We start from the raw sequence: 24,734 nt of genomic DNA on the forward strand, positions 1-24,734 counted from the left end.
TGCTACAAAGGCCAATATTCAACCCAAGAAAGGTTCAGCACATGTGTGGTGGGTCCTCAAATACGTGAGATTTTGGGGATGGTCCGGGACATCAGGCTAATGGTCTGGAGCCATGAGACCCACAAGCGGGCCCGGATTCAGTCAGTTCGGGACCCAGTTCCATTAGGTCTTTTCCTCCTGGATTACCTTATGTTTTTTATATACACGCTGTCCATCCATTTTGGTAGCCCATTTTAAGGCATGGGCTAAAGCAGATCCAAATTTCAGGTAAACCACAGTCATTGAAAATAGCAGTGATTGACCATTAAAAACGTTGAGTGGGCTACACAAGTTTTGGAAAGCTGATATTTGTGTTTTCCTTGATCTTAGTCTGGTAAATGGCAAATAAACATTGCAGTAAACCTTACGAAGTTTTTATTGGCGGCCGTTGAATGATTACTGTTTCCTGTGGTGTGGTCCTCCTGAGATTTGGGTCTGCTTTTTTTCTACAAAAATATCTTAAAATGGGCTGGAAAAGCAGATGGACGGCGTTGATATGCAACGCATTCATCGAGGTGGGCCCCACGGCCCGACGGAAGTCGGTCCGAGCCCTGACCTGACTGAATCCGCCCCTTCGCGAAGTCGAGTACGGTTCACATCGTCGAGTCATGGATCATATTTCATATAATTCCTCCGTCGAGGAGAAGAGCTCTCTCGTCAGTCTCACTCCCTCACTCTCCTCTCCCTGAATCCTCGCAACTAAAAGAAAAACGAGAACGGATAGGAATTCTCTCGCCATTCACCATCCACTCTCTCTCTCCAGGGTTTCCCTTTGAACGATAAATGGAAAATCACGCCCTAATTTCCTCAAATTTCCTCCTCATCTCTTCTCCCAATCTATCCGGATTATTGAACAGGCGATCTTCCGCTCTTCCATTAGCTGGAAAGAGAAGATTCGGGGGAGGAAGAAGCAGGGATTTCGTTTCAGCTCTCCGCCATGAAAGCGGTGGTGGGAATTCTCAAAGAATTTCCAGAACTGGTAAGTTCGAATTCGTCTCCACATCGTTTTCTTTCATAGATTATGTTTCTTACACTGAATGGACTAGTAATATACAAGTATTTAAATCACTGTTTTGGTGTAACTGCCGGAGCCCGAGAAGGGTTTCAATTGAATTTCGTTGCAATTCGCGTAGTAATATACAAGTATTTGAATTTCGTTGCAATTCGCGTTGTAATATACAAGTATTTGAATTTCGTTGGTCAACCATGCGATACTGGACGTGAGGAAATGAACAGCACACTAGGTTTTCACTTCACACAAGTCGGGCCCATGCTTCACTAATCTAGACTGTTGCTGTAATACTTTTCCTTGCTAGATGTTTGCAGGCCACAAATTGAAAGGTTAAGATCGTTTTCACGGAGGGGATTCTTGGGTGTGTGGTTATCCAAGGCATGGCCCACCAGACATATGGTCTGGATCACTGGGTCGTGGTTCACACAATTCCTCCTTTGATTTTTATGATTTAGTGTTTGGCGATGCAAACGAAAGTTGATTTTAATGACAATCACCGTGTATCAGATGACTTGGTTGATAACAATAAATATTAGCTTAGTCACGTCAAGTTGGTGCGAGTTGCATTTTTCATAGGGGACTTGTATACCTATACCAAGTTGACTCAGCCTGCTGAGTCTTTGATGTAGAATGCAGTTCAGTTGCATGGTTGAGCTGGTGAAGTTTTACTGAAACTCGAGCGTGGAGCTGCCTTCTTGAGGACTGACATGATAGGTGTTCTGCTCCCTACAGATATCCAATAAGAAAGGAAAGAGGAGGATCTTTCATATGCATGCGACCTTTTTGTTGGTACACTCCCCTTAACCACAGTGAGTCAATTTGAGGTCAATGCATCCACTAAATATGCCATAGCCAAAGAAGGCACTTCAAGATTATGCATTGTCTTGGGGTTTCTTTGGTTCTTTCATGATGCGGCATGTGCTTGATCTTCAATAGAAGTGTGCTGCTAATTAAAGAGAGTACCCTTTCCACTATCTATGTACACATATTTTAATAATCCATGCATTTGCATTCATTTTACTGCCTGTTATCCGTTCATGATGAAATGTGATGTGTATATGTGCTCGTGCATGTGTGTACTGTGTACCAGTGATCTGATTTGTCCCCCTTGCATGCATTGTGCTAGCTTCTGAATTTTCTGCCATGCTACAGTGCTGGAGAGATTACCAACAGAAGCTTTTGCAAGCATTTCATCCTCAAGCGGTAGAGAGACATCTTCAGTTGGTGTCAGCCCACAGTTCTCCATGCCGCCTCCATCATCCCCTATGTAAACGCATTGCTTGCTGCCTACAATTCTTTTTATTGACAAGAACTAACTTAAAAAAAATAATAATTTCATGTTAATGATCACATGGATACTCACATTCTCTCCCTAATTGTATGGAATTCAGAGGCTCACCACTTTTCTGGATTGGAGTTGGAGTTGGGCTTTCGGCATTATTCTCATGGGTGAGAAGATTTGGGATCCTTTGGCAATAAATTGGTTCTACTTTCGAATCATTGCTTAAAATTCTATTCTCTCTTTGCTGTTTAACACTCTGAATGACTTGTTTCAGGTGGCAACAAACTTAAAGGTGAGCCTTGTCCCCGTACTGGGTATTTTCATAAGTAACAAGGGTTGCTGTTAAAGTGCCTTGCAGGCATATGAGAAATATCAATGGATAAAGAGAGGCTTAAAAAAAAGAAGAAGATATTCTTTTAAATGGTTCTAATTTACAAAGCTCAGCATGTGCCTTTTTCAATATAACTGTTTGCCATCATTTGGAGTGCTTCTTAACTGTCCACTTCTTATGAAAGCAACAGCTATTTTAGGATGTTGGCATTGCTTTTCCTTTGTCTTCACTGTGCAGTTAATTTTTTTCCAAATATTTATCGTCTCCACAATGTTTCTTAGTTTAGATTGTAAAACATGACATTTTCTGTCCTACTAATTCTGTTTCAGGGCGTTGAAATGTGATGTGCAGTTATATATTACATTTGCCAATTCATTGTGTTCTTTTAAGAAGTTTATACTGTAGAACATGGATTTCTTATCTATATGTCTCTTATAATACCATTCATGCCCGCCTGTTTTAGGATATGGCACTGCTTTCCCTTTTTCTGTAATGTGCATTCTAACTATTCTGTACATTTGCCATTTCATAAATGTTTTTTTTTTTCCTAAGAAGTTTAGATTGTAGAACATGGCATTTTCTTATCTATATGTCACCTATACTATTCATGCTTGAGATATCCTTCAATTCATCATAATGGTCAACACTCTTGAGCTTGTTCTTATCACTCAATGTCTTGGCTTACTTTCTTTCTAAAGTTGGTATTGGCGTGAGGCGAGGCGTGCTGTAGTTGGTAGTTTATTTTGAAAGCAATAAATGATCTAAGTATATATTCCTGAGGAATAAAAAATGTTTGAAACATCTAGCGGGTACATCCTTGGTCCGCATAAATGGGTGGGAGTAGGTTTACCAAGCTTGATTAACACATAATAGATTGTTGTTACTCTGTTAAAGGATCCTACATTGAATTGTGGACCTGTTAAGGGATTGGCTTAGTTAGCATGTTTATACCTTCAGTTAGTCTACACCCCACAAAGATCTCCCATAATCATTGGACCATCTGGTATGTTGCAATGTTGTGGGCAAATGTGGTTTGGACTTGCACGCATCTTCATGTTATTGGAGCTTGCCTCCTAAATTCTGGTTAAGCAATGCATAGGGACAACTCCTTCCACTATAATTCCTGTGTGTGTTCGCGCGTGGATATGCATGCATTTGTTTGTTTTTTTTTTTAAAATCTTTCCTGATACCGTGGAAAAGGAGCTGAGACATTCCAAGCAACGAAGCAAAATAGAAAGATTTATATATCACCTGCAGTTGGATTATATAGATTAGAAGGCTTCTTGTGATGTGAATAACCGCTACTACCAACACCCAACTACACATATACATCAATCATGTGCATACACAAGCACGTGTACCTGAAAGCTCCCACACACATATGATATGATTGGCTACCTGGTCAAGTTTGCGGAACCATTTGTGTTTACAAATTTAAAGTTGGTAATCATAAACTTGTTCTCATGTGCTACATATTCTACCTGGAGTGTTTACTTCTTGAGCACAGGACTAATCCCTTGACATCCAAATCAGGTTAAAAATGGAAGAGATAAGAGAACTTTCTGGCATTTCTGCCATTATGGTTATGGCCTTTTGACACTTGTTTCCTTTCACATGTCCGCGCTCTCTCATGTGCCTCTAGTCCAATGACTGTGTCTGTTTCATTGTCTTTTGACAATTATCGGAAGAACCATGAATATTTGGGATTGGGTGAACAGATATTTTGAATTTTGACACCTTAATTGGAACCTAGATTCAAAGACCCGATGGGTACCTGAACCTGATTGGATCCGGGTCTGGTTCTTCAAGAACGAGATCTGGGCTTGAAAGAAACTGGATCTGGCAAGAGCTGTATGCAGTTAGCCCGGGTACTGGTATTGTAGGACCAACTTGCTGACAACCCTATTGACCATACAACTACCGTCATAATCGTTCTTTAGTTCAGTTTGATCACCATAGTCAATTTGATGAATCTGTTGTTTTTATATCAAGAAGATTGCAGCTTATCAACAATTCAACTGTTGGTTAGTCTTGTATTTTCTTCCAACTATGGTGGGGTGGCAATGGCATGTGCAAAGAATGATGCCTATCATTGTTAGGCTGTTGTAACTACGCATTTCAGAACTGGTAGGTGCTTCATACACCTTAGGAATTGAGAGTGGAAGGCCACACATGTCACATGTAAGGCAACATGCAGTCACTTAAATGAAATGCTACAAAGAATGCCCAAACCAAAGTGCAAAAAAATTGAGAATTAGGTTGACCACTTTCTCCAGGAGTAGTGCCCATGTTCTTAAAGCGAACTACTGGCATAAATGACTACGAGGCCTTGATGCGTAGGAAAAATCAGAAAGCCTCGATTGTTGAGTTTTCATGCACGAATTGTTGTAAACATGGCGGGAGATATTCAAGAGAATCCCATTTATCATACGAAACTGTAGTTGTCTGGTAGGGAGCTTGCAAAGGTGGTAGTTTCTCATTAAATGATAAAGGCCCACTAAATGAACAACTTAGATGGCGATGGGATCCATGAGATGAATAGCTTAGATGTCCAAAACGTGATTTGAAACCACACTATCATTGGTGTTGAACCACATGGCTACATTGTGGAAACTGTAACTTGTGTTATTTTACTAATAACAACCGAATATATAGAGGATATGGGAGATCTGTAAGGATCCACCTCTCCGATACCATGTTGAACCACAGGGCCACATTGTTGAAATTGTAACTTGTATTATTTCACTAATAACAACTGAATATATAGAGGAGATGAGAGAATTGGAAGAGATTTGGAGAGATCCTACACATCATAACAAAAATAGAAATACCCTAATTCAGGAATATTACCCTTCTCTACCTAATATACTCCAATAATTGGATTGAACGAAAGAGTTTTTTTATTTTTTTAAATTATTTATTTAAGATTGCCACTTAAAAACATTCATATACATTGGTAAGGTGAATAAGAAAACCTGAATCTTCCTTATGTCCACTAATGAATTGTACCTTCGACATGTTGATACTTAACTTTATTTTTTTGGAATTCACACAGCACCGAGCCGGTATTCACTTGGCCTATTTGAATTGAGGAGAAATGGAAGAAGAGAAAGGAAAAGGAAACATTTTTCCCATGATGTGATGTTTCACTATGTTAGGGATAACAAAAACAGCAGTGGATTCCATGTAGCAATCATTACACTTATCCATAGTAATTCCTCATCACAAGGTGCAGTGTGAGCATTGTCTAACAAAAACGATATTTCACTTGCTATCAAACAAGATCCCGAAAAATGAAATTCTTGGGTCAATATTGTCATGGAATCTATCATTCAATGGTGGCATGGAATTCTTGGAAATCCATCATTGGATAATCATTACACTTTTATTTTCCCTTTGTTTTTCCCAAACTAAACATGCCCTTGAGTAACTGAAGAATGATATTAGTGTAAAACCTAATAACAAATAATCTATACTATATGTAATTTGAATAGTGTTTGGCCAACTTTACCCCTACAATTAGTCACGGGGTGGAGTGTTAACAAGTAGTTTTTGGGTATGGCCGGCCCTTCAATGGGGTTATTTTTGTCTTTTCAATTCACTGACAAGAGCAAGCTGCTCCTACTTCTCTTCCTTGTGTCTAGCTGCACGCAAGTGTGGTATGTGGAGACCATGTAACAAAGCCTAAGTGGAGTTCAACGTGATGACTATATAACATCCACTATTCCACATTGTACATTTGTTGTGCCTGCTCATGTTAGGATGTGAGTCCAAAAACGAGCCAGATCTAAAGCTTGAGTGGGCATAGAAGCAGAAAAAAGGTGAGCATAGGTTACCCAACATCAGACCATTCACTCTCTCTTTTTGTGTAGCCGCACCCTTTCCCTCACACTCTCTTTGTTTTTCTCTCCTCTACTCGCTCAATGTGCTTTGCACATGCCATACCCCCTAGTTTATATAACTCTAATACATATTACTATTAGTTGAAATGAGGTTCACTCATTTTTTCGTGGCTTCCAAACAAGCTCTACATAAATTAAAAAAATGCTGTGACCTTTTTGCATAGATACAGACAAGGGAAGCATCTGTCAGAATTTATGGAGAAAATGAACCGACTGAAATAGTTCCTTTCCCTCAAGTAAGTGGGGTGTATAATATGCATCAATTTGAACGGAATTTAGCGTCCATTTTTCAATGGTTTATAAAATAATGGCTAAAAACGTGTAATTTCAAATTTAATTATTGGGATAATTGATTATAAGAGGGGTCATGAGGAACTAAGGATGGTTTATATTGACACCTGATTCATGAGCTTACCTTTTAATTGCTAAATTCATTGAAAGATATCAATTCTAGGTCTAGGGCTCTACAATTTGGATTGTTTAATTTAAGTGTACTGTGTATGTGTGGAAAGTGTAAAGTATCTAAGCATTTGGATATCGATTATCATTTCATCATGTGGGAAAAACTCCAGTTTTCCCTTGATGCGATAGTTTCACCTGCCTGGATAGCAAAGAAAACTCTGGAATCCACATAGTAATTATTGGATTTTTCCACAGTTGGCATTGTCTAATGAAAAGTGGGATTTCCATTTGCTATCCAAACAGACCATTCTTTTGGGAATCTGAGAATCGTTATCATTAAGGTTATCCACGTACACACTGTGATTCCTCCTTGTTTCCAAACAAAAAAGAGATTCTTATACTGGCATGCAGTAATAGTATGCTCAAGGAAATAATTTATTGAATGTATAGCCGTGTTGAAAGCATGTAGACTTGTAGGAGATTGGGTTGTTCATCACGCAGGACCCATCATGGCATGGGCTGGCCCAAAATCAGGTGGGTACCATATGCAAATCAATTATTGAGCAATTGAAAACCGATGGTTGCATGCCAAAGTAACAAAACATAAATCAAGAATCCAGCGATTATATGTGCAAGTGGCCCACATAAAGAGTGGAAGAACCTAGATTTTGCAGTGGGCCATGTTCCAATACGCTAGCTCTGCTTCATGGAATGGATTTTGCACAGGTTGCTTGTTTCACGTGCTTTTTCATTCACCTCTTTAGTCTCACTGTGCATGAATCACCTTGAGGATTTATTTGAAAGGAAAGGGACACCAATTTCTTCCAACACCTAGTGGAGGGAGCCCCTTCAGCAAGAAGCTGTGGGGCCCACCATGATGCATATATGGTATCCACTTTGTCTATCAGTTGAGCCATATAATATCAGGATGTGAGCCCAAAAATGAGGTCAATCCAAAACTCATGTTGGCCACTCCACATGGAACAAAGGGAATGGAAATGTCCACCATTAGAAGCTTTCTGGGTCCACATGCTGAGATGGTTCGTTTATCATCCATAATCTTGTTACTATTGCAAACAAGCTACTTCCCCGTAAGTGGGTTTCAACGATGATCCTAACCTTTGATTTTTAGAGGTGAGTGCTAGAAATTGGAAAATTTCTTTTCATCGTTCTAAATTCATCTACAGCTAGTGATGATAACACTTATCCATCCAATATGATTTTTTAAAGGTGGTCCATGCTACTTAAATGTCCATAACATGGTGGTTCTGATCGTTTGATCACACAACATGTGTGATGTAGGACGCATGATTTAATTCTATCATGCAACGTGGAGATTACCAAAGAGTCCATAAAGGAATTCAAGTAACCTACCACATGATTAAGAGTAAACAATAGGAAATAAAATCTGATTTAACCTAAATCACATGTCTGCATGTTATGAAATCATGTAATTTAATTAAAACTAGTTCCAATGGAAGGATACAACTTCCAACTTAGTATAGACACGATTCACACTTAAGGGGCTGACTTGTAGGTTCTAAGACTAGGGTTAGAAGGGAAAATTTAAGATTTGAGAATCTAGGGTCAGGGGAATTGGGGATTTTGGGTTTAGGGTTTTTAGAAGTTGGGGAAAATAGGAATTAGGGTTAGGGTTTAGAAATAAGGTTTAAGGATTTAGGTTTTATGAAAGGTGTAAGATGGATTGAAGAAGTAAAAGAAGAGCGATGGGATAAGGAACTGTACAAAAAATGGGTTGGGTTGGTGGACAAGGTGAAGAGAGGAAAAAGAAGAAGATGGGTTTGTAGAGAGAGAGAGAGAGAGAGAGAGAGAGAGAGAGAGAGAGAGAGAGAGAGACCTTGTGGTGAAGATGATGATGGGGGAGAGGTTTGGGCTTCACACCCAAAATAGCTCAAATCACTTGAGGATCTCAAGTCACATGAGAGAGACCTCCAAGAAGAAGAATCCGAATTTTTATTTAATAAAATCAGTCATTAGGGTTGGCTGTTCCCCTTTTTTCTTTAAATAAGACTCAATTTTGGGTTTTGACTAAAATACCCTCTTAGGTCATATTTGTTTCACTTATGTCCTACTTGCTCAAAATTAAAATTAAATACAACTCAAACATAAATAAGTAATGAAACATGAAACCTAACCAATAAAATAAACTATCCTAATACTATGATCAAAGTGATCAAAGATCACCATGATCCGACCGTTCGATTGAGAGAGGTCCACTTGATCCGATAGTCCGATCGCCACCTCCTCTCGAGCCAATGGTCCAAACTCCTCAAGAATGCAACCCACATGCATCTTCCTAGTGTAGGGTCTTCGAACATGCATCAAATGCATGTGGGGTCTTCAAAATGGTTTACCCGACCCACTCGGGCCCACGTACTGGTCATCCATCCAGAGGGAAACTGGTAATGATCTCCTCCTCCTCTAATAGACTCTAAATGGTGCTCAGATGTCCTCATCAACTCTTCTCGGATGAGAAAGATTCGCCTCTGGCGAAATAAAACTCCGATAACACTCCAAGATGTCCAGGTCGAGTCGTTGTCTTTATGAGCTATGTGCAGTTTGACACCAGCTTGTCCTTCTACTTGACCAAGTACTTCTGAAATCAGCCATGTCTAGTGGAAAGCACTTTTTTATATAAAGATCCTCCATTTCCTCTCCTCTTGTAGGTATGGGTGGTACGGGTGGTAAAGGCTGTGAGATGAGGGGTTAGGTAATGCCCAGTGGCTATGGGACAAGTCATGGGAATCATCATCAAAACTCATGTGAGGGTCAGGGGAAGGTCCATGAAATGGTACAAGATCTTCCACGTTAAATGTGGAACTGATGCTCATGTTAGGTGGAAGATCTATCAAGTATTTAGACCCAGTCTTTTCAAGATTTTATATGGTCTAGCGCTACGGGCCTGTAATTTTTTCATGGTTCCCTACGGAAACCTTTCTGGACGTATTCTAATCATGAATTCATCACCCACAATAAACTCTTTAAATCTATTGCGTGAGTGATCAATCATTTTGTATTTTTATTACTTATATTGATTTTTTTTTCTAATCTCCACATGCAAGTTATGCATAGGTTGTGCAAATGTATTAATGGACTCAGATGGCCTATAGGATATGGACATGGGAATGAGATCTATAGGATTCCTAGGTTTGTAACCATGAACAAATTCAAATGGACTCACGCCTATTGACCTATTTACTGAACCGTTATATGTGAACTCTGCTACTGGTAACACTGCATCCCCAGTCCTAATGTGAGTGTACTGCCTCCCCAAAAAAGAGTTTTGCAATATTGGAGCCATTTGGAGTTTTAGATCACAGAATGAAGTGGGCCATCTTGGAAAAATGGTCCACTACAACAAAGATGAAATCGTGTTTCTTGATAGTCTTTTGTATGCCTAACGTGAAATCTATACTGATATCTTGCCATGGAGCATGTGGCATTGGCAAAGGCATATACAATCCCGTATTTTGCTTCGCCAGTTGACAAGTCCTACACTGCCTAATGATCTTGGCTACATCTTGCTTGAGACCTGGCTAGTAAAATCTATCTTCTATAAGGGCAATGGTCTTGTCCCTATCAAAATGACCAGCTACTCCAGCATGAAACTCTAAAGCTAGAAAATCACGAAGGGACGTACGGGGGATGCAGAGTTTGTCACCTTTAAATAAGAAGTCATCAATGATGACAAACCCACGATTGTCTCTCGACTGACCATTCCCTAGTGATGTATATAACTCTCCAAAATCTGGGCACATAGGATACTCTCCCTTTAGTTGCTCAAACCCAGTCACTCATGCACTCATACGCTAGAGTAGCACCACTCGATAACTAAGGGCATCGACTGGTTTATTCTTGACCCTAGCCTTGTGTTTGAGAACGAAAGTGTATTTCTAAAGAAATCGAACCCATTTAGCATACCTAGGGTTTAGTTACTTCTGGGAATTGAGGTAATGCAAGGCCTCATGATAAGACAATAAGATGAATTCTTGCAGTAACAAATAATGACGTTAGTGGCGCAAGCATTGAACAACCATATAGAACTCTTTATCATTCGTGGAATACCGTTGTTTAGCTTCATTCAGTTTCTCACTAAAATAAGCTATTGGATGTCCTTCTTGTCTTAGTGCTACACCTACACCAACTCCTACACATCGCATGCAACTTCAAAGATTTTGGAAAAGTCAGGAAGACACATGATAGGAGCCGTTGTCATCTTAACTTTTATCTCCTTAAAGGCCTTGAAGGTTGCATTAGCCCATTGGAACTCTCATTTTTTGATACAATCGGTGATATGAGCCATAATGGAACTAAATCCTCTAACGAACTGCCTATAGAATGTGGCTAAGCCGTGAAAGCTACGCACATCATGGATATTCTGCGGTTCAGGTCAATTGACATTGGCTTTAACTTTCTTGGGATTGGCTAACATTCCCTCAGACGACACGATAAACCCAAAAAAATAGCTCTATCTATCATGAAGGAACATTTCTTAAGGTTGGCATATAGCTTTTCAATCCTAGGATCCTGTAGACTTGTCTCAAGTGGTTGATATGCTGCTCCTTAGAGGTACAATAGATGAGAATATCGCCAAAGTATACCACTAGGAACTTTCCTATGAAAGGTCTCAACACTTGGGTCATCACCCTCATAAATGTGCTTGGAGCGTTGGTCAAGCCAAATGGCATGACTAACCACCTGTAAAACCCATCTTTTGTTTTGAACACCGTTTTCCACTCATCTCCTGGGTGTATATGGATTTGGTGATACCCACTCTTGAGATCAATATTTGAAAAAATGGTGGTACCCGCCATCATGTTTAGCATATCATCAAGATGCGGTATGGGAAACTGGTACTTGATCGTATTGACGGCTCTATTGTTCATTCATGTGCCAAGAGCCATCTTTCTTTGGTGTAAGAAGGGTGGGCACGACGCACAGGCTCATTCTTTCCTGAATGAATTCTTTCCTTAGAAGCTCATCAACTTGCTTCTGTAACTCCACGTGCTCTGTGGGATTCAATTGGTAATGCGGGAGGTTAGGTAGAGTTGATCTCAAGACGAGATCAATGACATGTTGTATGTCCCGCATATGTGGGAGCTCATTCGGGAGGTCATCAGGAAAAACATCTTTGAACTCCTCCATCATTGGAATCACTTCACGTGGCAACTTTACATCAACTTGGGGCGTAACTTCCCTAGCCACAAGGGCATACACCTCGAATCAATCTTAGGCTCATTCTCAAATTCTTTTGCATTTATAATATGCAGAGACTTGGACTGGGGTTTCTTCACATCCTTCTGATCACCCCTCTTGACATCTTCTTGCCTTTATATATAAACGAGCATGTATTTGAGTCACCGAATAGTGTTGCATCCCTGTCATACAACCAAGGCCTACCTAAGATGATGTGGCCGACATCCATATGCACCACATCACATTGCAACGTGTCTTTGTAAGATCCAAACTGGATAGGGATAAGATATTGCTAGGACATTGGAATGGAGGATGCGTCATAGGGATAACATCCCTAGGGTGGATTGAGAACCGGTAAGGGCTTTGGATTGACTCCCAAAGTTAGACTTAGCTCCCTGGGGAGTAATTTTAACATTCGGATCCCGAGAGTCAAATCGTCTCCCAAATTGCGGCTTAAGGTAGCGCTCGAGGTCTTGCACCACGTGGTATATTTATTCTAGGGTGCTAATGTCGCGAGAAAGCAGTTCTCGTTGATGTCGATTTGGAGGCCCGTTCTAAAATGGGAGAGTGTAATCATCGAGTCTTCCTCAGTGTTACATCGCATCATATATTCCTCGAATTTAGCGATGTAATTTGACACGGGCATTGTTCCCTGGAGAAAGGACTGCAACTGATCCAAGAGCTTTTGACGGTACGAGAGGGGGAGATACTTTTTCTTCAGAATTTCATTCATCTCTACCTAGTGCGGGACCGGGGCATCTTTAGACCTCTCCATTTTCTGCTCCCTGTTGGTCTAAAATAATATGGCCGGGCCCACCGACTTCATCTTAGCAAACCTTACACGACGGACATCGGACATGTCATACCACTCAAATAGTGGTCCATGTCCACCATCCAGCCGATGAATGCCTTGGGGTCCAAACGACCATCAAAACTGGGAGCTTATACTTTCATGCTCTTCATGAGTGACATACACATTTGGGTCATGGTGGACATGATGCTCCCCATGATGTGGTTGCACATGCGCTCCACCACAACCAATACGTTGGCCACGACCACTTCCTTCAACTTGACTCTCGGCTTGAGTTGGACATCTTCCCCAATGTCAGGGTTCGCCTGGAGGGAGGCTTTTAGCTGATTGACACGTGCGTTGGTCACGGCCTGTTGAGTGGCGATTGTCCTATTGTGAGCCTCAATGGCCGTAAGACGGTTATTGATAGCATTAAGAGCCTTGACAATCCGTTCTAAGTTCATGGTGGGATATAGACCAAAACCACGCCTAGAAGGAGTTGGCATAAACTAGGGGTGCTGAAATAACCTAGACCTTACACTCTAAGTTAGGGACGATGGAGTGTAACACTATGGGGCATGATGATGTGGAATGCATGCTATATGTGAACCAAAGAAACTAAAACCTCATAATGCGAAATTCCAACCTAAATACAACTCTTAACTTAAATGCGACAAAAATAGCATAGGCTAAACCTGTGGGCTCTGATACCAAATTTGATGCAGAACATATGATTTAATGCTAGCGTGCAACATGTAGATTACCAAAGAGTCCATAAAGTAATCCAAGTAATAAAAGATGTTAACCTACCACATGATTAATAGTAAACAATAGAGAGTAAAATCGGATTTAACCTTAATCACATGCTTGCATCCTATGAAATCATATAAATTAATTAAAACTAGTCTGAAAGGAGGGATAGAACTTCCAACTTAGCATAGGCATAATCCACACTCAAGGGACTGTCTTGTGGGTTCTAAGACTAGGGTTGGAAGAGAAAATTTAAGAATTAAGAATTTAGGGTCCATGGGAACTGGGGATTCTGGGTTTAGGGTTTTTAGAAGTTGGGAAAAATAGGAATTAGGGTTAGGGTTTAGAAATAAGGTAAGAGGGATGGGATAAGGGGCCGTACAAAAGATGGGTTGGATTGGTGAACGAGGTTAAGAGAGGAGGAGGAAGAAGGGTTTGAAGGAGAGAGAGAGAGAGAGAGAGAGAGAGAGAGAGAGAGAGAGAGAGAGAGGTTCCCTAACGCCTCAGGCATGTGTAGTTCTACACGCGAAAATGCCCTACAATGTGGCCGGGCGTGTGGCATCCAAGCCATCCATGGATAGGTCCCACTGACTTACATGCCTTTTAAAAATAGAAGGCAATTTTTTCGTTATATGGCCCGCAGTTTTGGAAGTTAGTGATGGGATGCGAAGAACCTACTCAAATTTTAGGGATGCAACATTTTGTAATCCAACTATTTGCTAACCATTAGAGCTGTACACGGGTCGAGTTAGCTTGGTCACCTTGCTCAACTCGACTCGGAAAAGCTCGACTCGCCTCGATTCGAAATTGGATTCGGACTGAGTTGAGTTGGTTTTTGGAGCTTGAAAAAATTTCGAGCCGAGTTTGAGCCTGCCCAAGCTTGACTCGACTCGGATCGAATTGGCTCGGTGACTCGGTTATTTTGATATTGATGCTGCTCGCCGAGTGTTTGATGAAATGACTCAATGAAGAGTTGTTTTGGGTGCGTAGATTCTCCGCGGAATCGGTTGGTGGCGAGGAAGGAATGGATACGAAGTAAATTACCACCAAAAAAATTTACATTATAAGACTGCCCTCATATCTTGATTTTGATGCTGCTTGCCGAGTGTTTGATGAAATACTTGTGAAGTGCTGTTAATGTTTTGCATTCTGTGAGAAATTGAAGATGCACTCTGTGTTTGAGGAAATGTCACACATGCTCGAACTCGGTTCTAACTGGCCTAAGCTGCTGACCGAACTGTGCTGAGTTGGCTAGTTAGGCTTGAGGACCGAGCCGAGCTGAGTTCGAGCTGGGGTTAGCTACTGGCCGAGCCGAGCTGAGCTGTGCCAAGCTTGGCTCGGTTCGACTCGTGTACAGCTCTACTAACCATAGTATCCTTAAGAGTGTGGCCCACCTGATGTGCTGTAAAATTGATCGTATGGATGGGCTGTGAGAGATGTTTAGCAAGAGCACCAAGTCATTGAAGCGAGCGTACACTTGCAGGACACTGTTGGAATTTCTTCTAAAAATTCCCAACTTGCTCTTTATGTAAGGCTATATTAACCTGTCCGCACCTCTGTATTTCCTTAACCTGTCTGTTACAGTTATTTGAAAATGCAAATGTAACCTCTAGTGCTCTATTATAGCTTGCATTTTTGGGCAAGGACTTTTTCATTTTGCATTTGGAGACCGTCCATTTTCATTTACTCTTCTTTTTTCCTGTAATTGTAATTTAAACCTTTTTTGAAAAATTTCCCCAGAAATACGCAATGCAGCAAGCTTTCAAGACTTTAATGGGTCAGATGTCACCGGAGAATAGCCAATTTAGTAACACCGCGTTCTCTCCAGGATCTCCTTTCCCGTTTCCTACAGCTCCACCATCCCCAGCTCCATCATCCTATCCTCCTGTTGCCTCAAAACCGATGGTTACAGTAGATGTCCCTGCAACTAAAGTGGAAGCAGCACCTGCCCCTGAAGTCAGAGATGACACTGAAATAAAGAAGGAACCCAAGAGATATGGTATCTTAGCTATTTCAGATGACTAGTGTCACCAACATGCAATTTTAAATAGGGCATGCAATATATTGGTTCTTTTGCAGATTTTTTTAAAAAGTAATTTCTTTTGCAGAATTACTTGAATAAAAATTGCATGGACATGATGTACTTACTTGGCCTTGGAGTTTGTTTATGGCCATTGCTGCTCTTGTACTTTATCCAAGAAAAGAAATTCATGACACATGAATATGGATCTAGACTCGTGAACCTTTTAGCTGCTTATGCATTCTGAATCTATTTGAAGTTTTTCTTTGGCTGCTTCATCGTAAATATTTCTTATTGTAACCAGGGTTGCTGGCTTCATTGGAAAGTGGTGATATGCTCGAAGACATTCTTGTTTATGCTTCCTTCTGTCTGGATTTATGCCTAGAATATATATGATCGCACATACTTTCTGTTTGACAGTTTGTGAAAGTTTCCCTTCTCATTCATTGTGCATAACTATTTAAGTATTATCCTTTAAAAAACAATTAAAACAATTTGTTCTTTTTGGAGATTTAATTAAGGATCATGAATATGATGCAAACAAGGTCACATGCCTAAAATGTGGGCCCAGCATGTCCAAGAGGTTCTTCATGGAAGGGGTCAAATTACCTGAGGTGGCGACATCCTTCAGGCCAAAACTATGTTGGATCTTGCTGATCTGCACAGAATCAACACTAGACAGAAGATTAAGTACCTGTTTATCAGCTCTTAAAGTCATCATCATAGCCTTCTTCTAGCTAATGGCTCAGCTTTATGAATCCTGTTTCACCAATAAACAATATCCTAAGGTCCTATTCTCATTCATTTACATGCCTTCATATCCATTCTCAGCACCTCAATTCAGGTCTTTTTGTGTTTCTATCATTCTCATTTTCAACCTGATCCATTGCTCCTCTTCTTATTGAAAGTCTCTCCAGTCTTTGTTGCACATGACCAAACACTTGATTTCTTGACATGCTGATGCTTTCCAGCTGGCCAACACTCTGCTCTATATAGCATAGCCAGTCGAAAAGGTTGTCCTATAATTGCCCCTTAATAGCCTCTTTGGTGTAGGACGGCCTAATCTAACCCTAAATGAATGCGGAATTTAAAAGGGGTAGATTTATGCAAGCATTAACAATAAAAATTCAGCATTATACATCATAAAACAAGAAGGAACCAAGGAAAATTTAGCAATGATCATGGGCATACATCACAAACACGTTCTATTGAACCTTAAAATATGAATTTAGTTAGATTCGGCGAAAGATAGGACTTTCGTCTTGCAATGGGTACGTCCGACGATCCAAGTTGATTTTTTAATCTAGGAAATATTAATTTTTTGGATTGGAAAATCTGGAAAATTCAGAAAAATGGATGGTTCTTTGATTATAGTTCAAATCTAGGGCTCGGGGTGATGAGATTTGAAGAAGATCAAAATATGTATATGTGGGGATCAAGAGCTTCTAAGATCTAATGATTTGGATTGAAAAGAAAAGGTATCGGCTTCTAGATCTAGAGAATTTAGAAGAAAAGGAAGAAAAGAGGTTTAAAGAAGAGAATGCCTTGACAAAAGAAGAAGAGAGAAGGAGAAGATGTGAAATCACTTCCTTGGGCCTCATGCCCACTTCCAATCAATGGAGGTCGAAGACGGAATCATCTAGCTTTGAAAAAGCAAAAGCTCTTTTTTTCATAAACATAACATAGTCATTACTTTTGAGGTTTAGGGCAAAACACCCTTATAAATTCGGAATTACATTAAATGACCAAACTACCCATACTAAAAAAAGTCAAAAAAAGAAGAAATTCACAAAAAAAATTGTGCGCACACTGTCTCAAAACTCAAATAAATAAAATGTAAATAAAATAAATTCAAATCCAAGATGGCCGATGGGCCCCGATGATAGCGCAATGAAGGTGGGCCATGACGATCTAATGGTCTGATCACACCATCCCGACAATCCAATGGTCCAAATATTTCCTCCAAGCAACTTACACACGTCACGAACATGTGCAAGGTCTTTAACCTCTAGAGACCCGACCTGTACGCGTCATCTAACCACATTGACACGGGTAACGTACGCCTCCTGCGTTGATATACTTTGAATGGTCCGATGTCCGCATCACTCTTAATGTCAAAATGCCCAACCAATCTTGGGATCCATGTTTGCATTCACTAACTGATTTTTCTGGATTTTGTTTACAAGTGACAAATCTGTACATAAATATTATCACAAAACAAATTATAGTTGTTGTAGTCATGGAAAATCAAGGTTCACCTCACACTGTGGTGCTAGTGCCATTCATATGGTTCCAAGCAATATAACAACATAAACTTGAACTATGATTCTATGATGTGTTCTTTTCATGTAGATCAGACTTCTTAGACTTTCCTCTTCAAATCAAATTCCACTAGATGCATGAGCGACCTTCCAACTTCAAAACTATAATTACATGGTGTTTACTATTAACGAGAAAAAAGTATCATCATCATCATCATCATCATAACGTTAACCCAACTAATTGGGGTTGGCTGGATAATAACTACTATCACATTAGGATGAAAATCCATTTACAAATATCTAACTATACACTACAGCAACTGAAATAATGAATGCCCCTTGCACTAATTTACATTGTTTACATTTACAAAAAGGATAAATGGCAACACTAGCCTTTACTCTGGGGGTTATCATTTGGGCTACGAGAAAGCTATTTGCACTAATCCCAGCATTTTATGTCGTAGCATGCTTTTATTTTGTCAGGATTTGCTAGAAACTGCTTTCTTACTTTTCATTTTATGGGTGTTATTCATAGCTATAATAAACTGTTGAACATGGTTATTATCTATATTGTCTATTTTGACTTACTACATATTTATGAGCATTAGGTAAGCTTTGTTTTTCTTTCCTTTCTTGGAATGTATCAGAGCTCTCTGGTTTTATGAGAAGGATGACTTTACTTTTTTTTGCAAGTAAATTGGTATGTGTTTTATTCCTCATGGGACACCAAGCTGTAATGTATCTCTAGAATCTCAGTAAGTTCACTTGTTTATATCTGTTGGTTGTAGGCTTTATGTGCTCACTATTGAAAATAATTGTTTCTTTGAGACTAATCTGATGGTTAGACTTGTACATGCTTCTGGATTCTTGTTGCATGAAAATTTTCTCTAAGAGGTTCACTGATTTTCTTTGCATACAGCCTTTGTAGATGTTTCTCCAGAAGAGCCATTGCAAAAAGATCCTTTTGAAAGCTCAAAAGAACCAGCCGAGACGAATCCCTCGCATGAAGTGCATTTTGCTGAGGATGTGAGTTTATACCACAGTTTATTGCGTACATATATTTTGATACACTAAAGTTGTTTAGTTTAAAACTTTAAATATTGGGAAACGTTGTTTGAAGGTTTCAGCAAATGGATCTGTCCCCAAGCAAGGCACCACGGCTTCTAATGAGCACTCCCAATCAACTCGTAAGTAGCAATTTATAACTTCTTTCAGTTATTGGGTATGGATAATTGAGAGAATTTCATCTTTTTGGTAGTGTGACACTACATTTCTGTTAGTGAAATCTTTGACCCTTTGCAAAAAGCAAACACTGATCTGTTTCATGAAGGAACAGGGGATGGGATTAACCCATTTTCTACAAATGGTGATTAATGCTTAGCTGTTCTCATACCAAGGAAGATCGTTTGGTATATATGGCACTTAAACGTTTTCTAGTATATTCCACTTTTATGTTTCTAGCTAATCTTTATTATTTAATAAGTTAAAAGTAGAATATGTGGGGATCTTTTGCATCCACTGGTAGTAAACAGTCTCTCATAACCCTTCACACAGATAAATGTGTAGCAAGTAAAAATAAAATTCATAGACAAACAATAGCATACGTATTCATCTGATTTAGCTTGCAGCACATCATGATCACAGCCTTGTCCCAGCTATTTGGGATTGGCTCTATGAGTTCTGTTTTGCCAATCAATTGTAGGGCCCTACCCACTGGTAGTACTTCTCACCACCTTGATTAAGTCCTTTTATGACTTCCTCTCATCCTCTTTTTAGGCCCTTGAGGCCTAATCAGTGTAAAGCAATGCACCAATTTAACTTGAAAGTCTCAAGCAGTAAACCAGATCCAATCTAATGTGTACGGGTGCTGCAGCCTGAAAGGCCCAATTGCACAACCTTGTGGAAACTATAGATTGTGCTCTGGGGATTCTGTTGTAAGTTGTGGTCTGGGGACTTCTAGAAGGGGAAAATTCAATCATCTGCTGATTACCTGATGCAATTTTTGGTTGTTTAGGTGGGCACCATTTATTACTGGTCATTTGCTGCCTAAGATGGGGTTGGAATGATTTAACATCTGTCAAGCTGTCCTGTATAAATGCACTCCTGTTGGTAGTTGTATTATCATCCAAGTATTTGTTTGTGTTTCTGTCGATGCAAATTATGATTTTTTTAAAAATTATTATTATTTATTTATTATTATTATTTTTTGTGGGTGTGGATCCATAAAAAAAAAAAGAATTCTGTCGTGGTAACCATTCTATGCTCTTTTCAGTTTTCAGCAAAGTCTTTGTCCATGACTTTGACCAGTGAAATTATTTATGATCTTTTTTCAATGCATCGAGTTTCAGTTTGATGTTATTTTATGATGAATAGATGATTTTCTTATGATTAACAGATGAATTTCCTTTCTTTTGATGGTTGTGATTGATAGTTTCTATGATTTTTATATATAAACTTTTTTTTTATAAAATTTTTATAAAATAAAAATATATTCTATCTTGTTCTTTAATTCCTATAACATGGTCAAAGTAAACTTCAGTACCTTGCGAACAGGAAAACCAAGTTCCGGCTTGTCAGTGGAAGCTTTGGAGAAAATGATGGAAGATCCAACAGTGCAGAAGATGGTTTATCCGTAAGTGAGCCACTAATTTATTATTGTTTTATATTCAACTATTTTATACTACATACAATGATGTATGAAGCAGGCACATTACGTTCCTCTCATGATGTCTAGTTTGCTCTCCTAGACCTTTCGCTGTGTATTTGTTGACTGGGTACTTGTTTATTTCACTTTACCTTTTGGTCATTTGATATGTGATCTAAACTGCAACATCTATATGCAGTCTGTTGAGAAGAAAAAAAACTCGACCCTGCCCTAAGTGTTTCCTTTCATTTATTCTCATGTTTTGTGCTAGGTATTATGGTCACTTATGTTTTACACTTTGTTTATAATATAGAGGCACACCTGTCTATTTGATAGTCTTGTTTTCCTGTGTAGTCATCTCAGGTTGTCCAAGATGTTGCCAGTTGCCACTATGAGCTCTTGGGTCTCCTTTCTTGTCCACTATCAGCTGTTAACCATTTTCTTCTTTTACAATCTTTTCCCCTGAGCTAGATGAGTTCTCTCTTTCATCACTTGCTTATTGTTGTTGTTGTTGTTACTCATTATTATTACTTTGGATCAGATTTCCCATCCTCTATTGTTGCAAAATCCGAGTCTTTTCTCGAATTTCCTTTAGCCATTGCATATCTTTTCCCTCTTTAAACATAATAAAATAGGCGATATACTTTTGATGTATTAGTTTTATTGATGGTGCTTCTGGATTGAGTTTTTTTTTTTCCTTTTCTTTTTCTTTTTTGATCCCATTATTCTATCATTCTCTGCTGACCCCAATTAGTTGGGACAAGGATTCAATAATGATTTGTCTTTGTTCTATATTGCTCATGTCATGCAATTTAATCTTCTCTGTATACTTTTATTGCAAGAAAAATTCTGTTTCCTTGTATTGTTAATCTACTGATTCTTTACTTACCAAGCAAAAAATTTACCTTCCTTTTTTATCTCTGCAGCTATTTACCTGAGGAGATGAGGAACCCTACTACCTTTAAATGTAAGCCCCTTAATTTGGTATTCAGTGTTGACTATCGAAACCACTCCTTCCTCATTGTTACTCTGTATGCCTTTTTGTTTTGGTTGCGCATTTGGTGCATGTGTTAAACTTTTATCTTTGTAGTCATAAGTCCTCTGAAGGGAATGGATTGTTTGAATTTATTTTTGAAGTTACCATTCAGGCAATAAAATGTTATTTTGCAGGGATGCTACAGAATCCACAATACCGTCAACAATTGGAAGATATGCTGTAATCTCCTTATCTCTCTCTCTCTCTCTCTCTCTCTCTCTCTAATTTTGCATTTACTTGTTAATACTATTGTCAATGTATTGTGTTCTGAGATGTTTTGATTGTTTCTGGCATGTTATTGTTGAGTATGTAAAGATTTTATTTTATGGATTTTGCTTGTGGACCCTTGTACCATTGCAGCAAATTCAAGATGTATTATTGCTGATTTCAGATCATATATCACAGTTTTCATCTCCACCTTCTGGCTTTGGCTTGTACTAAACCATTTGTTTGTTGTCTAATACCTTTCATGCAAGGTTGGCCAACTTGGTGAGTCGAGGTGATCCGGTTTGAAAGAGTTCAAAATTAGATCTCTCTCGGATGAGTTTTCCCGAGTTTTTGAGTGACTTGGCGACTCGTTTGAGTGGCTAAACTTGGACCAGTTGTGATGCCGACACCGTACATGGAATGTTAAAAAAATGAGAACTGGCCGAGTCTTAACGAGTCAATAAGTTCACTCGAGTGTCTTAAAACATTATGGTGTGGCAAGCTTGCAAAATTTTAAGGTCTTTTGATAGTTTCTACTTTACTCCTGGCCAGTCTTTAGAGACATCTTTGATACTCTGGCATTGCATGAGGGATGATACGCAGACACTTGAAAATGACTTAAATAAACTGTATGGAAATTAAATGACAACCTTCCAAATTTTGGATGCCAATTTAGATTTACCATGGGCCAAACTCACGTTTATTCGATTTTATGATGGTGGACATTTTTTTTGACAGTTAAAATAATGATATCCAATTCTTAGTTCAACAAACTAGTGTCCACAAATCAAAGATTAAGATTATTCAAACAGTTTTGTTTTGGAGGGAAGCTTAGTTACAATGGATGCACAATTTAGTTGGTTTAATTCGAAGTAATATATCTATGTGCTGCGGATCAAGCATCATAGTAGCCAAAGTAACATATGATATACCTTATTAATGCAATGACTCCTCTCTAAAATGAGTTTTGATAAAGTACGGTGCCCCTAGCACAATACCCTAAGTTTGTCGTTTTCCACCCCGGATTGCATCCTTAGATTGATCTGAACCATTCACAGTTTAGATCATCTATCAAATCTGATGCAGGACCAATGCATGAACTCAAATAATGTGAGAGATCAATCAGAAAATTTTAATTAATTAATGAAAACTACAAATCTTGCTAACATTATCACAAATATCAAGATTTAAAGAGGAAAACATGCATATTTTAAGCCTATGTTGCTAAGCATCATCCTATAAGCCCACTAAGCATGAGAAACTAGGATCTAATAGATGTAGAAACATCCAAATAGCACAGGGTTAGGCCTATTGTAAAGGGGAATGTCTAAATACTACGTAGGGTTTACTAGATTTGGGTGTGGGTGAAGCTAGGGTTAGGAAAGTTTAGGGAAAAAGGTGAGATTAACGTTAAAGTGGGGAATTGAATAAAGGGATTAAAGGATTTAGGTATTAGGAGGTGGGAATTGGTGTTTTGGATGTAGGAAAATTAGGAATTTTAGGTTAATTGAAGGATTTGATGATCTAGGGTTTGGGAATTTGGGAGAAAGTGAGAGATTTGGGATTTAAGGGTTAGTGTTAGGATTTTGGACAAGGGAAGATGAGGTTTTGGAGGGAAGGTTCAAAGATGCAAGCAATGTTCGAAATATCAGTATCATGTTATTTATCGCATCCTTGGGATACAAATATGTATTGCTTATCACGCAGGATATATTGTTTGTATCGGATAATTTATTACACTTTTTAGGAAACACGGGGAAACATTGGGAAAATAGTTGAATTTTTCAATGAAACTTTAGGGATTGTTAAAAATGACCTTAATACACACTTTTAAGTCATAATATCTAAAAAAAGAAGTGCACATAATGCGTTTCCTTTGTATAGGGTCTAAGCTATGTGTTGTTTGACTAAACTAATGCAACTATATTTAAATTGAAGGCATAACATTTAGAGTATATGTGATGATCATTTCATCAAACACTCCTAAATACTTTGAATTTCGTCTCAATTGACAATTGGTTGAAGGAAAATTTCGATTTTTTAAAAATAATTTTTAATGAAAATGATTTTTATTTTCTGAAAATTGACAAGAACTTAACAAATCAGTAGATCAGCCATCATAGACGCTTGATTGCATGTTTGGAGTGCAACATTGCAAACAATTTGGGAGAAATTGGGTAAATTTCGAATTTTCCCCAAATCGGACCACCTACACTCAAATTTCAAAATTAGGGTGTTTGTCATAATCATTTCATCAAGTACTCCTAAATACTTCGAAATTAGTCTCAATTAACAATTGGTTGAAGGAAAATTTCAAAATAAAATAAAATAAAATAAAATAAAATGAAAAACATGAAGAACTAATGGATTTGTAACCATTTGACATTGATTTAACATAATTTCAACAAAAAAGGGATAAAAAATTGAGAATATATACCAGATCGAACATGTGGGATATATCGGCACTACCTGTGTGTTTCGTATCGCATAGGTGGGATACATGATATATTGTGGGATATATCGGCCGATATTGTCGATATTTAAAACAGTGGATGCAAGGGGGAATAGAGGTGTGGCTGTACGGACCAGCTCGTGGGCTTGCACGTGTGGCCATATGGTTACATGTGTGGGGTTCGGTCAGCTAGGGTTCAGTCCGTAACCTTGGGGTTTTGAGGGAAAGGATGAGGAAAAAGAAAAAAAAGGTGTTGGGATAGGTTTTGGATGGTTTGGGATGAAGATCTAAAGAGATTTCAACAAAATACCTTGCAAAGAAGAACTCAAGGGGATAGATGAGAACCTCGCGCTCTCGTTGATGGAAATCGGCCTCGCACAAATCTCTCT

General features: G+C 38.9%; 1 protein-coding gene across 1 annotated transcript in view; it reads left to right on the forward strand.

Annotated features, from left to right (window-relative positions):
• Nucleotides 1–649: 649 nt before the first annotated feature.
• The window catches only part of LOC131242812 (protein TIC 40, chloroplastic), a 41,230-nt gene continuing 17,145 nt past the window's right edge, over nucleotides 650–24,734 (forward strand). The window contains exons 1-10 of the mRNA XM_058241709.1: nucleotides 650–1,018; nucleotides 2,204–2,318; nucleotides 2,443–2,500; nucleotides 2,608–2,625; nucleotides 15,466–15,724; nucleotides 18,926–19,032; nucleotides 19,127–19,193; nucleotides 20,560–20,638; nucleotides 21,577–21,617; nucleotides 21,821–21,866. Coding sequence (XP_058097692.1) covers nucleotides 823–1,018; nucleotides 2,204–2,318; nucleotides 2,443–2,500; nucleotides 2,608–2,625; nucleotides 15,466–15,724; nucleotides 18,926–19,032; nucleotides 19,127–19,193; nucleotides 20,560–20,638; nucleotides 21,577–21,617; nucleotides 21,821–21,866 — 986 coding nt within the window. The 5' untranslated portion in view covers nucleotides 650–822. The remainder of the gene's footprint in view (nucleotides 1,019–2,203; nucleotides 2,319–2,442; nucleotides 2,501–2,607; nucleotides 2,626–15,465; nucleotides 15,725–18,925; nucleotides 19,033–19,126; nucleotides 19,194–20,559; nucleotides 20,639–21,576; nucleotides 21,618–21,820; nucleotides 21,867–24,734) is intronic.

This window comes from Magnolia sinica, chromosome 4 (genome assembly GCF_029962835.1).
Source record: "Magnolia sinica isolate HGM2019 chromosome 4, MsV1, whole genome shotgun sequence".
Classification (NCBI taxonomy): Eukaryota; Viridiplantae; Streptophyta; class Magnoliopsida; order Magnoliales; family Magnoliaceae; genus Magnolia; species Magnolia sinica.